General features: G+C 41.2%; 1 protein-coding gene across 2 annotated transcripts; it reads right to left on the reverse strand.

Annotated features, from left to right (window-relative positions):
* Positions 1–379: 379 nt before the first annotated feature.
* CSRP2 (cysteine and glycine rich protein 2) lies at positions 380–17,753 on the reverse strand. 2 transcript variants are annotated; one of them, XM_079142562.1, is made up of 6 exons: positions 17,614–17,753; positions 6,565–6,677; positions 3,969–4,137; positions 1,901–2,015; positions 1,152–1,245; positions 380–688 (listed from the first exon to the last, which is right to left on the reverse strand). In XM_079142562.1, exons 2-6 carry the CDS (start codon positions 6,674–6,676, stop codon positions 612–614), a joined length of 567 nt encoding a protein of 188 aa, XP_078998688.1. In that variant the 5' UTR covers position 6,677; positions 17,614–17,753; the 3' UTR covers positions 380–611. The 2 variants fall into 2 exon arrangements, with proteins under 2 accessions (XP_078998688.1, XP_078998687.1); XM_079142561.1 differs by having other exon boundaries at positions 1,901–2,030; positions 17,614–17,752.
* Positions 17,754–18,249: the final 496 nt, after the last annotated feature.

Below are 18,249 nucleotides of genomic sequence, written 5' to 3' on the forward strand. Positions count from 1 at the left end.
TTAGAAGGGCTTTTGTGCCCATTCTACCATTAGAGATTCTGCTTTGGTGGGGCTGAAGCAGGGCTTTCAGATCTGCCTTTTAATTCTCCCAGGCAGTTCTAGTGCAGGTTCTCCAGAAGCCACACTTGGGAAAACTGCTCCAAAAGAGAAGTTCTAGGCTTTGATAAGGCAGGAAGGTACTGCTGTACTGCGCAATGCCAGCTGGTGGCACATTTCCCAGATTAAAAAAGAGAGACACTTTTCAACACCTGTATTGCAAACATGAGCCTAGTGAGTCAGCTGGATGATGAGGTTGATTGTCCAACAAAAATGGTTTTCCATTAACTGAAGTCACAACAGCTCCTCCAAAAGGTTAATTAAAAGACAAGGAACACATATATAAAGTTGAAGTTTTATTTAAAACATAAAAGAATTGGTTCCTGAAAATGCTGGTGAATTAAGTAAAAGGATAGATACAGTGCTTTCTTCCTACAAGTTAGCCCATCCAAGTACAGGATAATATACAGCACTTCAAGCTGATAGAATTTCACAGTAGTGTAGTGTTACAAGATTATCTGTCTAGATTATGAAGAGATTCTCAGTGTGTGATGCTTAGTTCTGGGTTAACACCTTTACTGAGCATGAACGAGGGCTCCTGCTCCTTGGCCATAGCCAAATCCCTTGGGGCCAAAGTTTTTGGCATAGCATCCTACAAAAAGAAAGCGGAAGAGTTAGTGCAAGTTCGTTGGGCTTTGCTAGCATCACTTAAGACAAACTCCCATAAATTAAAAAACCAAGCTGCTGGCTATGCCAAAATCTATTTCAGATTAAAAAAAAATGTGCCTTGTAGTAATTATCTTCAAGCTATGAAGTTAAATCCAACATTCTGGTTCCTTAGAGTTGAGCTCACGGTCATGTTGACTTACAAGTATGGCAGTCAGATCAGCTAAGTTATCTGTTACCCTCATATGCTTGTACACTTTGAATAGGAACTTAATATTGTGGTTCTCTTGACATCCGAAAGCATCTCTGGATGTTTTATTTTCAATTAGCCAGTGACACTGCCTGCTTTTTTTTTCAGAGTACTTTGGCTTTTTTGTACTGGTGATACTTCATTAAATAATAGCCAGTATGGGATACTTATACGGATAACAGTAGGACATGAATTTTACCTTTGCAATAGATTTCACCTTCTTTCTCGGTCAGAGTTGTTGATTCAAGACTCTTCCCACATTTGGCACATCGGAAACAGTTTTTGTGCCAGGGCTAGAAGGGATAGATGTGTTAGCATGTTTGAGAGGCCTGGTTCCTGCAATATAATTTAGATGTCCAAGTAGCAGCTCAGGAAGATAAACCCAACACAAGCTCCTGGCTGCTGTGGCTCAGCTCAGCTCAGCTGGAAGGCTACACTGGCCCTCCTCTGCATCTGCGTTCTTGGCCACCCACAAGAGAGCTGTCTTCAAACTTCATTCACAGGAGACCTGGGCTGGGAGCTGTCCTATGGACGGCCCTTTCCCTAAGGGCAATCTCAGGTCTTGCCACAAACCTAGTGTCCTCTTTCAAAATCTGCCTTTTGGTTGAGAACTGGGCAGCTCAATGAAGCTAAGTGGTAACTTCTAAATCCACATGCCTAATTAGCATCTGATGTCCTGACCCTGATTACACGGATTAACCAGCCGATCCCAAGTTGTCTGACAGTCTAGCCCTTTTCATTTATGACCTTTGAGAGCATTCTCTATGAAAACAAGTTTTAAACATAGAAGTGATAGGTCAAAAAATCGATTCTGATGGAAATTTGGTTTAGAAAAAGTTTTAATTCAAAGCAGAAGACACAGCACTTAACTGAGATATGAAGAGGTCTAGGGCACCAAGGGAGCAGAGAGGATTCATTCACTGTTATTAATTCAAAATGGCACTTTACCTTTCCAGCTCCAATTATCTTCTCGGCAGCATATACAGAATCCCCACATCTGGAACACTTCTCAGCACCTCCGTATTTCTGAGCAAATTTTGAAGTGTTTGGATTTGTTGTAGGCCTGTGAGGTTGAACACTTGTAGAAAGGGGGAAAAAATGAGGCAAGATTTCCCAAAAGGCCCTTATAAGTCCACAATGCAGGAACAATGGAACTCTGGGACTTAACTGCTACCCTGTCTCAAGGCTGGAGCCGTTGCAGCCAATATAGGAAAAGAATAGAGAAATTAATCTCAGGTGCTGGCTGGAGTTATTTAACCTGTTATGGACTCATTACTACAAAAAAGACAGCCAAACTCCCATACTCAAATATCTTGTTCCCAAGTCTAAATTCATCATACCTTGTGCTAGCAATAATTTTTATCCCAGATTCACAGCATCAAAATCACTGGAATCATATCTAGCTTTGTACTTCATAGGAGATTAAAAAATCAATGTTAAACAGTTCTTCAGTTAAATTTTGCAAACTAGCTGGGTTCCTATAAGCAGCTCGAGAAGCTGAGGCAGGAGGATCACAAGTTCAAAGGAGCCTCAGCAATTTAGTGAGGCCCTAAGCACCTCAGACCCTGAATCTAAATAAAATATTTAAAAAGGGCTGGAGATATGCCTCAGTGGTTGAGTGCCCCTGGGTTCAATCCCCAGTACCAAAAAGGTTTTTTCTACAAAACTGATCAACTGACTTAAGTAGTCACTAAGAAAGTTAAACGTGTTTTACAGATTAGTTTCCCAGTATATATGAGCAGGGTAAAGTGTGAATAAACTCCTTTCTTCATAGGAAAATATTTTTAAAAATTTGGTTATTACTGTTTAGCTTTATTTTTTTCTCTAGACAGAATGGTATTTTGTCACTATTTTCAGGTCACAAGGGCAGACCATATTTCAGCAGAAATAGTTTTCTATTGAATAAGTAGGTATACTTAACATGTGCAGAAGAGCTTCTGGGCTTTGAGGCCCTCCTCGTAGAACCTTATAAGTCAAGTAGATAAAATAGATGACACCACTGTGTAAGCAGCAGCTTGTGTCAATATTTTCTGCTTGGCAAATAAAATGTTTTCCAGGTTATAGCTTATTAAGTTACATACATAAAAAGTAAGAATCTTAATTTAGAATATTGCCCTTTCATAAAATTATTTATTCAAATACTTCCCATGCATCTTTCAATATCTTCATCTTCACCACCCATTTTTTGGAGTCATTAATATACTTCTACCCAAGTTGTTTAATATACAGCATCCTTTGTGGGTGGCCAATGGAAATAATCTAAGCAACAAATACCAATTCGAAGTATTAATTCACAGTATTAGTTTCTCCGGTTGATCCTAGTGTAGGTGCATTTTCAAAAAATCTCCATAATCTACTTTTTAAAGTGTTCTTTAAAACCTGTTAACAATGATTTCCAACACTTGTAGTTATTAAAGTTTCAAGAAAAATTTCAAATCTGTCAATCTTGTCAGTAAGAACTTCACACATTATCTTCCCTCTGCCTTTTTAAGAACTTCATAGTGTATGGATAATTGTTAACTTGTATTACAGATGAAGAACTGGGGGCTCAGATGTTAAATAACTTGGTGAAGGGCTACAGAATTAGTAAATTGTGTGCTTGAACTGAAAATGTAAGTTGGCCTCAAAGGAAGTGCTCTTCCCATTTGATGCTGCCCCTAGAGATCAACCCTGTGAAGATGTTTAATCTCCACAAGTATTACAATCATCACATGCCACAAGGTTTCAGAGTCACTGAGAAAGATTTCTTGGGAAATGAAGTCCTTACACTTGGTCCTGAAGGATGACTAGGATGACATGAAGGAATAGGCAAGGTTATAGATGGAGACTTCTGTTAGGTACAAAACTGTCAATATTTTGAAATTGAAGAATAGTTACTAGTTTACATTAGAAAATCCAACTCACATTTTGTTTACTTAATTTAAGCTAAAAAAATCTGGAAACTCCCAGAGTCCTGACCACTAAGCAACGTTAACTGTTTTAACTCACTTCTGAAGATAACGTCCTTCTATCTCACCTCTCTGGCTTGATGCCCAGCCTCTCACCACGGTCCATGTTGAGCGTGCCAGCACCCTGGCCATAACCATAGCCTTTTGGACCATACTTTTTTCCATAGCAGGATTTGCAGTAGATCTCCTCATCATGAATTGCCACTGTCGTGCTGTCTAAATTTTTCCTGCAAATCACTGAGGGAGAAAGTTACAATTTTAAACACGCTCCAACAAATACCCTTTTTCTTAGAACCATGAGTAATAGCAGAGGTTCTCTCATTCACAGCCTATCCTGTGGTTTCCCAAAAGCCACAAGACAGCAGCTAGATTGGTCAGCTACAGGTGAAGATTATTGGCCTTCCTCCATGATATGCTTCAGAAAGTACTGGAATTTTAACATCCAGAAGCTTCAAACTTTTCCAAATGATCTGGCAGGAGGGAAACAAGTTTCAGAGATTGCTCCAATCACATGCACAAAAGGAATAAAACTAAAAATGCCTATAATCTTAAAACCTTTGCTCCCAACCTTCAAGACTTAACCCTTCCCAGTCTTTTCATACCAAGTGTTGGCACATCACAATCTGACAAAAGAGTAGTGAGTGCCTTATAGGGGCTGCCTTTGTTTTTTATTCCTCTAAAAACACCCTCAGGGATGAAGTTTTAAATCCAGAATTCTAATTGTGTTCCCTGGTCTAGAATAGGAGAAAGTACCCTCCTTTCATCCTCCCCGCCAACTTCTCCAGCAGTGATGCCTATGTCTGGAAACCAGCAAGTGGTTTAAAGCCTCCATTTGTTTTCCCTTCTGTCTCAAAGGAGAATACATTCTTTTTTGATGGATCTCTTGCCACAAGACATTTCCACATATCCCACTTCATAAAACTGCCACGTCATCATGTTTTATTCAGACATTATTTCACTTTCTAAAACTTCAGTTAAGTTTGAGAAAAGGTAAATTGTGAGGGAACTCATTGATAGCACAATCAGGCAGCTGGAAATCAAACAGTGGAGTAGAAAAGGGGAAGGACGACGACGGGAAGGATAGCTAAGATGACTTAGCTGGCTAGTTTAAAGTTAAATTGTTAAGTGTCTATTATCTTACACTGAAGACGTTCCAGCAGAATAAAATGACATCTACTCTGGAAACAAACTACCAAGAACTTGTTTACTCAGTGCTGACTTTTATTACGGTGTAGACATTATGGCTTAACCTTACATGAAACCGTGAATAATTTCTAAAGTACTTGCATTTCTCTTTGTTTCTGTACTTTCTTGCTTACAGTTTTGTTGAAAAATTGATAACTTAAAAGAAACAAAGTAACTTCTAAAAAAAATGGTAGCTATTACACAGGTATACACAGCACACACTGATATATAGATTTTCCTATTTTTATAACTGCAACTGTCTAGTGTTTCTCATCATCTACAAAGCAGTCTCACTATAAAGAAGTCTGGATACCTTGACTGCTGCTTTCTATGAGAATAGGACAATTCAAATGTCAAATGTGTTTTTCCTGAAATTATTGCTTAATATAAACAAATTTATTTTCAATAAATGGTTTCTTATAGTAAATTTCACTCTATAATACTATACATAAAGGCAAATATCTACATGTACATGTGGGTTCCTTAGATGTGATAAACCCTTCATTAAAGAAAATTTTAGCCTGGCGTGGTGGCACATGCCTGTAATCCCAGCGGCTAGGGAGGCTGAAGCAGGAGGATTGAGAGTTCAAAGCCAGCCTCAGCAAAAGTGAAATGCTAAGCAACTCAGTGAGACCCTGTCTCTAAATAAAATATAAAATAGGGCTAGGGATGTGGCTCAGTGGTCAAGTCCCTGGTACCCGACCCTCAAAAAAGAAAACAATTATTTGACTCAGATGATTAATGAGAAGCTTTCTTAAGCTGATATTCTACTATTTTAAAAACTAGAGAGGACTTGTGTGTGGAGGTTCTCTTTCGCTCTGTTTCTCTCATTATCAAGTATTTGCTATCTTTAGATATACAGGTATGTGCTGTTTTATGTGCTACTTTCTGCTTGCACCAGACATCTATGAACAACAGCAATTCCCAATTTGGGATTTCCACTTCCTTCCCCCAATAAATTTGGAATATCAATAACCAGAAGTAACTCAATGTTCATTATGAGAGAAGAAAGAATTTTAATTTCCACAGAAATGAAGCTTGTAGGCACTTGAATTTCAATTATCAGTGTGGTAAGAGATTAACAAGGTTTCAGAAAGGACCCTAACCAGAAAAAAACTGGGTAAATTAAGAGCAATTCATTCATTCAAAACTGGAGCCAAGCCCTTATAGCAATGTGCCACAAACTCTGCTAGGTGTCAGAATTCATAAACAACACGGAGCTCTCAGTGAAGCAGGGGAGACAGAGGCAGTATGGTCAACACAGAGGCCAAGTGTCTTGGGTCATCCTTCCTGACCTTGCTGCTAAGCTTGGCACAATGTCTATGACAACAGACAGGTAAAACCCAGCAGTGCTTCTAAAATCATCTTCATTAGCAAAACCAACTTTCTTCTTAAGAAGGTAAACAGAAGCTTGTTGCATGTAAACTTTGTCAAAGGTAAGGCATGGGGTGGGGGGGGGGCGGGGGCGGCGATACTTACTGCACAGAAAGCAGCAGCGGTGGAAGCTCCTCCCATCACACTGCACCTCTTCAGCATGGTACACAGTCCTCCCGCAGGCCCCACACTTGTTTCCACCTCCCCAGACAGGCATTCTGTAGGAACAAAGGATTCATCAGAATGTCCCCTGTGCTTGTCTTACAAGCTCCCTAGAGGGCTTTTTAAACCCAAGAGACAGCTGCAGATCTTGTTTCTTTATGAACCACTCAAACCACATCTTTCAAAGGCCTGCGTTCCTCCAAAATAACCTCATCTCTTCTCCCAAATTGCAGCTTTCATTAGGAAACTCTGGCTTGTCATGCACAGTTTTTTTCTACAAGACAAAGGACCTGTATTCAATAGAACAGTACAGGTCACCAGGCACAAAACAAACTATGCACCAGAATCCACAGGAGTTAAGAAAGAAGCTGGGGAGTGGAAAGGCAAACATCGCCCTGTGTGAACACCCCAATCTTTAATGAGCTTTAAAAAAAAGCCCAAAAAACAAAAACCCAGTTGAAGAGCTTACACTTGGGTGGAGGTTTTCACTACATGTTTAGTTCACTGTAACTGCACTGAATTCTTAACATTCAACATATATAAGCCATAAACAATCTTTAGGGAGGAAGAAATGTGCTGCTTTGCAATAAAAACTTGTATTTGTCTGCTAAAGTTAGGCAGAGTTGTAGCATAAATAGCTGTGTCTGTGACCAGAACAACTGCGTGCATGCAGCCCTGCTGTAACCACAACAAACACCCACCCAGATGGCTGTGATTTAAGTTTCTTTGCTCCACTACACCCAACATCCACCAGTTCAGCCAACAGTTGGTTTTCCGTGACAGGTCTGTCAGCCTATACAGATAAGCTACCAAGTTCTCTTCCCAGAAACATGAACTGTTCATAAAAGTGTTCGGAACAATGTGGCCTAATGTGATGTGGAGCTGGAAGGTTAAATTCTAGGTTATCTTATTAGGCTATGGAGTTAAAATCCTCTCAGCTTCCTCTCAAACTGGTCTATCAGGACAGAGTTTTAAACGCCTGGTTCTGAATGGCCAGCATCCTCAACCGCCTTAGCCAGAAACAAAGTCATTCTGCTAGAAGACATGTTATATCTGCCAGGCCCTGAGTGGTATCTAAAAACACAGTAATAATTCTTTTGCCCCCACCATCCTCTTTAGACTTCCCTTCTGTGAGTGACACTCAGCCCATGCCTGTTCTGTCTCTTTGGGGTAGCAGTTTGCCTCTGTGGGAAATGGCTAGGTTAAAAAAGTTGAGACTTTCTTACTAATGCAAACCTTGTAGAAAATAAGGGGGGAAAGAATGCTGCTAAGCAGGAAAGACTGAAGAATCTTCAATAATCCTTAACATAAAAAGGGGGTGGTGAACTCCCATCCTCCCCCCATTAAAGTGGTCCAGAACCCAACAATTTCCTGAATATTAGATGAGGCCTTTCTCAATTTATAGAATGAATTGATGTGGTAGACATTTTGCCCCTCTTCTCGAAATATTTCCCCCAGATTATCTTCCAAGGAGGCAACTACTCTCTTAGTTCTTGTGGTTTGAAATACTTATTAAAGTATGGTCTCTTGGTGATGATCCACTATGCTTATTACCAATTTGAGCCAAAATTCAGATAAGCACTTTGAAACTTGCTATGGTTTGAATATGAACTGTCCCCACCCAAACTCATGTAGAACTTAATTCCTCAGTGTAGCAATGTGTGGAGGTGAGGGCTGGCACAAAGTATTTGGCTCATGAGCCTCAACCTCATGAAGGGATTCATATAGTTGCTTCAAGAGTGGGTTATTACACTAGAGGATTGTTATAAAGCATCCAGTCTTCTTCTCTCATCCTCTCTGGATGCAACTGCTTGCCTTCCACTTTTCCACCATGCATGGAATAGCACATGGCCCTTACCAGAAGCCAGGCAATGCTGGTGCCCAATCTTGGAATTCCCAGCCTCCTGAACTATAAGCCAAAATAAACCTCTTTTCTTTATCTATTAATCCAGTCTCAGGTGTTGTTACTGCAAAAGAAAATGGACTAAGACAAAAATTTTCATGTATTATGCCACAATGACCAAGAGTAGGACAGATGGACTCATCTGTGTACAGTTAGTTTGTACTTGGAAATTTGAAAAACATATGTTCTTTTTTGGAAAAACCTATTCCTGGTGTTATGAGAAACAGACACCAAGGTAGAAGGGGCCAAAAGACCAAAGAAAGAGGCATACAGGTCCAGGATTGCACAAAATGCACGGGGGACGTAGGGACACAAACCTATCTTGGGCAGCAGAAAGGAGATCCCCATACCTCAAGGGAGGTATATATGCTACACTAGACAAAGGTGGACTATGGCCAACTGGAACATACCTGGCCTTTCTCAAAAATGATTAACATGTCCAATGTCTGTTAAGAAACATTCCAGGCATCAACAGCTGGTTCAGCTAACTATCTTAATGACTTGGTCCTATAGGGTTTTGGGGGTATGCCAGGGGGATCTGGCAGGCAAAAGGCAGGTTATCTCCAGCATAGCTATAGCCATGTCAAGATGGATTCCTACATAGTCCTTTACCACATAGTTTGAAAAACACTGGTTTAGATAATATTGACTCTAACCTGGTCTCAGCCTGTTTTGTGCTACCATATCAGAATACTTGAGACTGGGTAATTAATAAAGAACAGATATTTATTTCACAGTTTTAGAGGCAGGGAACTACAATATCAAGGAACTGGCAAGGTTTTGTATCTGGGAAGGCCCAAGTCTCCATTTTCAAGATGGCACCTCTAGAGGAGAAAAACTGTTCTCACATGACAGAGGCACAGAGAACAAACCATTCCCCCACAAGCCCTTATTTTAGTAATATTTTCTTTCCTAAATTCCTTTTATTAGGCCCTACCTCCAAATCATGTTATTACAGATTAAGTTTCAATGAGTTCTGGAAGGGACAAAAACACTCAAGCCATAGCAACCCCCAACTCCAGGGCTGGGTATGTGACTTAGTCGTTGCCAGTCAGATCAATGCACTCCCCCTTCTTGCTATAGTTACTGGTTTAGGAATGAGTACATAACCCAGTCCAATTTACTGAAAGTCAAACCCTGGGCTTTGATTTAGAGCTTTGTGAATAAGGGATAGAGGTACTAGCAGCAGGCCAGCCATTGTAGAAGTACCAAAGAATAAAGCTAGCATAGAGGAAAACGGAGGGCCCTTAGAGCCCTTCAGTCCCTGATTCAGCAGTGCCTCATCTTACCCTGCACTCCGTCCTCAGTTATGTGAGCCAATAAATTCCCTGTTAAGCCCTTTGGAATTAGAACTCCTCCTCCAAGAAACAAACAACATTCACACATAACCCCCACCCCCATTAGATATAACTAATTACCACTGAACTATCAAAATCAGTTTGTAAAAAGCCTACTTTTCTTATCCAAATAGGAAAAAAGTAGTTCCGAGGATCCACAATGTTACCGGCCTTACTCTGAAGGCATTCACATAGGATCAAAAACAGGGCATACTTTCAAGCTTTCCTTTGTGTACTTGCATAAATCTTTTATTCCCTTTCCTGGAGATAGGTACTCTATTATTTAAACCCAGAATGAAACTTGAGCCTGACTGTAAAACCTAAGACACAAAGCCTTGGTCCCAGCAGCCTGTGCTGGCTTCAGTTTGGAGTGCAATCAGTGACACTGACTTTGCTCCTTGACTCCAAAGTTGTCTTGTTTTGTAATACTCATGGATGTGACAGACATGTGTTGGAGGTTTCCTCATGAATCCTAAGGAACAAAAGATAGAATCTAGGCTATACATGATGATGCTACCATTATTTGAATTGGATCCCAGCATTAGCTGGCTCTTAAAATACTTTGTTATTATTGAGGCATTTCTGCTATTGAGGCATTTCTTTTATTAGAAGGTGAAGTGTTTAATATCTGGTACCTTTTATTTTCACACACATTCACTTGGCAGCAATCACCAATAAGGAGCCAGATTTCTATCAGGATCAAGGTTAAACTAAGTTGTCTTTGAATATTTGAAATAAAAATTTAAAAACCCAACTTATCACTTTATGTTCTTCTCTTGCTAGTGAAGAGCAGCCTGAATTTTTAAAAAAGGAGAAAATAGCATTCCTTTTTTAACATAACTGAATTACTGTAAATTTCCTTGTTGTAAGTAATCTTTAATTTCTACTGTACATGCCACACTAGCTAAATGTGGAAGTGTCAGGTTTCAGGAAATGCCTACTGAAGTTTCACAGCATTCAATGTACCATGTTAGAAGCTTCTGCCCATGAAGGTGAAGACCACATCTCTGTATTTCCCACACCACCTACCAGATATTTGGCATATATCAAAACACAGTTCCATCCAGTTTAAGTGCTTTCCAACAGTTTTTAAATAACCTTTTCTGGCATACAGACAAATAATGTAATAGAGCATCCTCAGAAAGCCTCAGCTGAATTTATGTTTTCTAAGATGGATAGTGGGTAGTTATCCTTGGGTCTTCTTCTAAATTAAAATTCTTGTTTTGTATATCTGAAATATTTCATAATGGAAAGAAGGAAGAAGAGTAGGTAGGCTGATTGGTTTAGACAGACTTGGGTTATAACTCAATGACTATAATATGGTGCAAGCTTGAGCTTAGTTTTCTTATCTTATATATAGGGAAACAGAATATTGTGAAGATAAAATCAATACTCCAGTAGGAAAACCCACTGAACAACCTCTAAGAATACAGCTGGCAAAGCCACAAACAGGGTAGCGAAAAATCTGCAGATCAGTCACTCATAAACCCTTTTGTCTGGGACATTAAAACACACCGAAGAATAACAATAGCTCCACCTACAGAAGTGACCAAGAAATGAAGTTCAAATTTACACTTTTAGGCTGAACCCCTATGGATGTTTCCTGAATTTGGCAGGAGGATGTGTGATGAGCTTCCAATTCTGTCACTCTTGGCATTGCTGTACATATTGAAAATATGCAAGGCTTCATTTTTCTTGTAAGCCTTTGGCGGCAGTATTCCACAACAGCTGCCATTAATCACAGCAAACTAGGTCTGCACTGAGCTATGTGAACTGCATGCTTTCCCCAATCCTATGCATTAATTTACAGAATGGCAAGAGCAGAAATAAAATCCCACTTTACATATACCTCAGAAAATAGGTCAAACACAGGTTTATTCTGTTGCTTAGTCTTCTTTGTTGGGTTTTTCAGTGTCTGACAGAGTTCCAGCACTAGGATTTATCCACTGCATTAGATTAAAAGGCTTGGTGTACAAGTGAACACCTATGTGCAATTGCTCCTTCCTGCCTCTCCCCAGTCTAGGGCACCACCCAAAATTCACAAGACTTATACTTCAGGGAAATTACTATTGTCTAAATCTGACTCACCTTGTGGTAAAGTTAACTATTTTCTAGGTAACCAACTGAATGCCACAAAATGACCACACAGGTCATTCTTACACCACAGGTGCTGGGTTTACTTTAATCTGAGTGACCTACCTGGATCCATGCATTCCAAGTCTATGTGTGGCCACTTAAATTTGTTACTTGATCTGATACTGAAGGTCTGGAGTGAGTCTGTCCATAAACCCAGATTTTAAATGCTTCCAGAAGTTTTGACACTTTATTACTACATAGGTTTTGTTATTACACTAGAACCAGGCTATGGTTTAATTTCTCAAAAGTGAAAATTTTCACAAATCAGTTTTATCTTGGGCCAAGGGAGAGTGTCATTTGTTAAAAAATGTAAATTAGTAGCACTGTCAGTAATTACAATAATTTTTTAAAAGGCCAGTATTTGAGAGCTGCAGTTAATTAGAAATTAAGCTTTAGATGCTGGTCCTCAAATGTTTTTCTTTTGCTATCCAAACTCCCCACTTAGTCTACTTCCCTTAGCTAGTGAACATGCTGAGCCAAGATTGCCTCTCCATGTTTTGATGATCCTCCTACTGAAGCCAAATCCTTAACCTGGCTTTTGAGACAGTTCTGCCTTAAAGGCAAATTAAGAGCATGGGTTCTGCAACCGACCTAGTGTCATTTCCCTTTAAAATACAGATAACAGTACCTTCTTTATAGTTACGAGAATTTGGTAAGGAAGGCACTCAATAAATAATAAGTCTATCACCAATATTTCATAATGTTCAACGTTTGTTACCAATACTCACTTCCCCTCCCCACCTCACAGTATATCTGGTCTCTCATTATGCCTCAACCCCTTCCCATTAAAGCAATTGCCTTCCTTCCCTCCCTCATCCAGCTAACTCCTGACTTCATTTCTATATCTCAAGTAACTGTTCTAGTTCAGGGGCAGCTTATAAACACTGCACAGTGCTTTATGGTTTGTAAAACTCTCATATAAATGTAATTCGGTATTTTAAAAAGCCATACACTGGGGCTGGGGATGTTCCTCAGTGGTACAGTGCTTGCCCAGTATTTGCAAAGCCCTCGGTTTGATCCTCAATATCACAAAAAAAGGGAAAATAAAAAAGGGTCATAAGCCATATACTGAGTTAGAAGCTGAGGATAAAATGGTTATAAGGAAGGATGTCTGTTTCTCAGGATATTTACACTGGTGGGAAAAACATGTAAATAAATAATGCCAATACAACATAATCAATGATACAGAAGCACATAGAAAAGGACTTTAGAAGTCTGCATGGCTTTAATTTTATAGGAATGGCAAAACAGTTTCATCTTGTAGATCCTTGACAGTGGTTTCCTGGGAATATGCTGAAGAAGACTGTGAAGTTCAGTCATTGATCTGCATTAAAAATTATTGTAATTAGTAATGTCTGCAATGGAAACCACAGCACACATGCCTGGCTGTATGCCTGACTTAGACACTCTGGTGGAACTCAAGAATTAGGCAGACTTAAGTACGAAAGTCAGTTATCACTCTGTGATCCTGGCCAAGTTCTTTAAACTCTGAGCCTCAACTTTTTCAGCTGTAATGTGGAAATGAATGGGAACTATCTCAGAGGTAGTTGTAAGAATTTAATGAGATAACATCCGCAAAGTACTTGGAAAAATGCCAGTATGCCACACACTGGCTTCCTTTTTCCTTTAGGAGCCCTCTTTGGTCTGAATATGGCTACCAAGTTCAGTTGTTAGGTGACTTGCTGAGGTCACTGATCTCCAAAGTAACTTCCAAAGCGGCAAATCAGGCTCATATTTTGACTCCAGAATCACAAGCTGTCCCACAAACTCTCATTATCTGATTTTCTGCAAAGAACAATAAGGACTGAGGCAAAGTGAATCACTGCAAATTATCAGTCCTTGATTTACCAAATAACAAAACAGAGGAATGTGCCCCTCTCCATCCAGTCTTCATCTACCCAGCTAAGTGGTCAGTGGCTTCTGTATGCCAATCTCACACCTAAACTGCTTCTTTCTACCAAAACCTCTCTGCTAACCTCACCAAGGGGGAAATCTTCCTTCTATCTAGTAAACTCTTCTTGTTTACCTCAGCCTTACCATTCTAACTAATTCTATATGCTGTTACCACTTATGTCTTCAACTTGGAGTACAGCAAAATTCTTGACACAGATTTGGATCACTACAGTATGCCAAATCACATACTGTAATTAAAATGCAACTATGCTATAACTTGGTAATCGTGACCCCAACACATGCCATAGCAAATCCACAATCTGTGAAAACTACAAGATGTTTAAGTATCCCAACAATTTATCATTTACATGATATTCACATGGAGTGAGACCTAGATTTATATGCTAAGACCCCTGTTTATTTGCCAAATAAGTACAAGCTGGTTATGTGATCTGCTAGTTTTCTTATTTTAAGAATGGAAATAGGGCTGGGGAGATAGCTCAGTCAGTAGAGTGCTTTCCTTGCAAGCACAAGGCCCTGGGTTCGATCCCCAGCACTGCAAAAAAAAAAAAAAAAAAAAAAAAAAAAAAAAAAAAGAATGGAAACGATGCTTATGTATATCATAAGGCAGTTCTATATATATGCAGAACACTTAGAATAGCATCTGCCACATGACACGTTAATAATAATTACATGCACTTTGTAAAGTTTACTATATCCTTTAATTATTTTAATAGCATACTTATCAATTTAATCATCATGACAACTGACATAAGCATTAATTACCATTATTCCTATTTTATGTATAGGAAACCTGAGACATAGAGATATTAAGTGATTCATAACTATAAATCCAAAACAAAATTACTAATTCAACTTAAAACTGAATACCAATAAAACTCAAATTCCAAATTACTATTGTTTTGTTAAAACTAAGCCACTGCTAGGAACACAAATATAGTAGTACTATCTTCTTGCTATGGCACAGGTTCTTTTCGAACTGGGTATTTCCTGTACTTCTATGTATTGGATAAGATTTCAATTTTCCATTTTTCTTCTTTATGAAGCCACCATGAAAGCTTCTTTACTAGAGTTGAACTTTGAAGTTCTTTGGCCCTAAAGTATCACATGATGTCTGTCCTTTCCTCCTTAGTCAAAGACAATTAGCACTATTATCACAATGAGATCATAAAAATGCAAGGAATTTGATATCCTTTGCAAATGATTAATAATATAGGTCTATTGGTTGGTTCTTCTTCTGTGACTTACAACAATAAAATTTTTATAAACTGAAGCTGGCTTCTCTAGAATTCAAACTGAGAAACACTCCCGTAAATCAGTACTCTATAATTCAGAGTCCACAGATTCCTTTAAAGTCTGGGCTGGCATCAGTAAATTAAGTACCATGTACTTTAAAAACCTAAAAGCATTTTGGAAAGGGATCCAGAGGCTTCACAGGGCTATTAAGAGGTCTGTGACACAAAAAGTTAGAAATCCCCACCTAGGTAACTGAGGCCCCAAGAGAGTTTGGAGATCCCAGTCGCAACAGAACCCAAGAGACAGCTTGTGAAATATATCAGCCCAGGAAATAATGCAGTGCTTTAAGGAAAACCTGTGAATATTCACAAAGGGAAGAGAAATGGCCTCTAGGCAAGGCCTAGGAGATACTGAATCAAGTCTGAGTCAACTTTCTCCCAGAAGACACTTTCACTGATAGCCATTTCCCACACATATTTAGAAAAGTGCAGAATGTTGTCTAATCGCAAGAAATTTCTCCCAGGCGGGGCTGCACTTTGTTCACACATCTATACTCCTTACAACAACCCTTTAAGGTATGTGCTATTTATACCCATCTAGCAGGACAAGTAATTGAGACAAGAGAATAAAGTTAACTTTCTTGAGGGCACCAAACCAATGCGTGCTCCTGCTGCTGGAATGTGAATTCTGGCCAGAATGGTTCATTTTGGTCCTTCCGGCCTTGCCACGCCTCTTCTCCCTTAGAGGGCTCCCTCTCCCCATTTCATTTGATGCATGCCATTTTTTACACAGAAGAAAAAAATAGAGACCCTGATCTCCATAGCTGTTTAGTAACAGGGCTGCATCTAGACCGAGGCTTTGAAAGCTCATTTATTGCTGTTTTTTCTGTACTTACATTCTGTTTTAGGATAAAATATAATTTCACCAGGACAGGCCTCCAATCAGTACTGCCTTCAGCATAGTACTGATCAAAATTCATTGAATACATGGAAGGAATCCATTAAAAAATCATGATAAAAACTTTATAGAAGATCTAAAACATCTATTGCTTGAGTCAAATTAAATCTCTGCTTCCCACAATTGCACCTTATTCTCCCCTTCCTTCCTTCACTTAACCAGTACAGGTTCTGGTCCAACCAAGGGACAACAGCAAACTGTTTCAAAGACTCATGAAATGTAGCTTCTGCCTCTGCAGTAACAGTGCTCTAATCCAAATGCTGAGGATAAAGGACCCTGAGAAATAGTGATAAAAGAATCAGTGACAATCAACTTGAGAATAGTGAAGACCAGGTAGTACTTCATAAAATCGTTAATACTTTGGTATGTAGTTTTGAAGTTATGTGAGATTTCCCCCTTTTAAAAATCCATCACCAATTCTTTCCTGAAAAATTTGGGTCAAAATATAGCCAATTTTATGGTTATCCTATTTGAAGTTTTGGGTTATTATTTTTTTTTTAAGGAGAGTTTTAAAACAGGTCCATTAGGAAGGTCAACAACTAAAGAGACTTTTCACAGCCCAAGTTAAAACTTGCCACCCAAAAGAGATTTTCTTTATGAAGATAAAATGTGTTCCATGTGTTCCAACTGCAAATAAAAGAGACAAATTCTGAGTAACCATTTAAACCACTATCTTTTAACATACGTCCCAGCTCCGAAGGGGGAGGGGGAGCCGCTGGTTTAGAGAGGCTTCCCCTCCCCGCCCCCCAGGGGGTGCCTACGTGGAGCTCCAGAATCCAGCTTGGAACCCAGTATGGGACTTTCAGGACCTGTTGCAGAATTTCACAACCCGTTCTGGTATCTCAATTTGTACCTGACTGGTAGAAAGTTCTGGAAAAAATATGAGCGATCGAGAAACATTTCATGTCTATTCCTTCAACATTTAAGGTTCGGTACGTGATGGGCAGAGACCACCAAACAATGGGGATGCCAAGAGCTCTGTTCGGCAGCAAAGGATGGACTGAGGGCCCGGGGGGCTACAGAAGCCCCCACCTCAGTCGACCAGCCCCTGGAAGGTCGGACTCGGCGTGCACACACTCTGGACCCAGGGGACCCAGGGGTCCCAGAGATCCGACCCCTTTCCCCAAGGTAGACACAGTTCCCGCTCCAGCCGGGGGCCCAAGGCTGTTAAAAGGTGGATTAACGGCAACGCGAAACTCCCGACCCCGCCTCTCCTCTAGAGGCACCGGTATTGAGAAATTAAAGGTCACGCAGGGCTAGTTACCTGCCCCGCGGGCGGGCTGGGATCCAAAGGCAGGGCCTGGGCGGCCGCCGGGAATACAGCAGGTGTGTTGGGGGTCGGGGGCAGAACTGGGGCGCCAAGGTAGGAGGACGGATGGGAGAACAAATGCAGGTCAGGCTGGGGATGTGAGACTGCAGCAAGGATGGCCAGAGGACCCGGGCGGCAGTGGGAACCCCCTCCCCAAGGGTGGGCTGCAGGGCGGAGACGCCCCCACCGCCCCTACTCACTCGAGTTGGAGGCGGGCGCACGCACCGCGGGCGGAGCCAACGAGACCGGACCGGAGGGAGCGCGCAGCGAGCCAGGAGCCGCGGCTGGCGCGCGCCGAACGCCTTTTAAAGCTCCCCCGGAGGGCGTGGCCTATGCCCGCCCCGCCCCGCCGCGCCCGGCGGATTCCCGGACCCGCTCCCGGGGGCTGGGGCGTCTGGCGCGAGGTTGCTAGCGGCTGACTCCGGGCTGAGAACCAAGAGACAAAAGGCAGGAGTCCCGCCTCTTCCTGCCGCTTCCCGCCCGCCAGGCATCTTCCCACGTCCCGGGACCTCTCCCGCCGACCTTCCCCCCCGCCTCCACGGGACCCGGCGGTTTCCAGAAGCCATTAAGACTTGGGGACTTCCTTACTCACTGGGGAGGCCTGGCGACCGGACGGCCCTGTGGGGAAGTCGCCCCGCCGCCTTGCGACGGACCCACCGGGACACCCGTTCCCCTTCCTCCGGAGGGAGCAGTCCAAGGTCGGGCAGGCTCCAGCAGTGGCACACCGGCCAAACGGGGGTTTCCACCACCCTCTCCCCCTCGCCGTACCTTCCTTATAAATAAACTCTTCGTGCTTTACGTCCTTGGTGGACGCTCTCTGGGCCGATTTCCAGCTT

Source organism: Sciurus vulgaris, assembly GCF_902686455.1.
Source record: "Sciurus vulgaris genome assembly, chromosome: 5".
Lineage (NCBI taxonomy): Eukaryota > Metazoa > Chordata > Mammalia > Rodentia > Sciuridae > Sciurus > Sciurus vulgaris.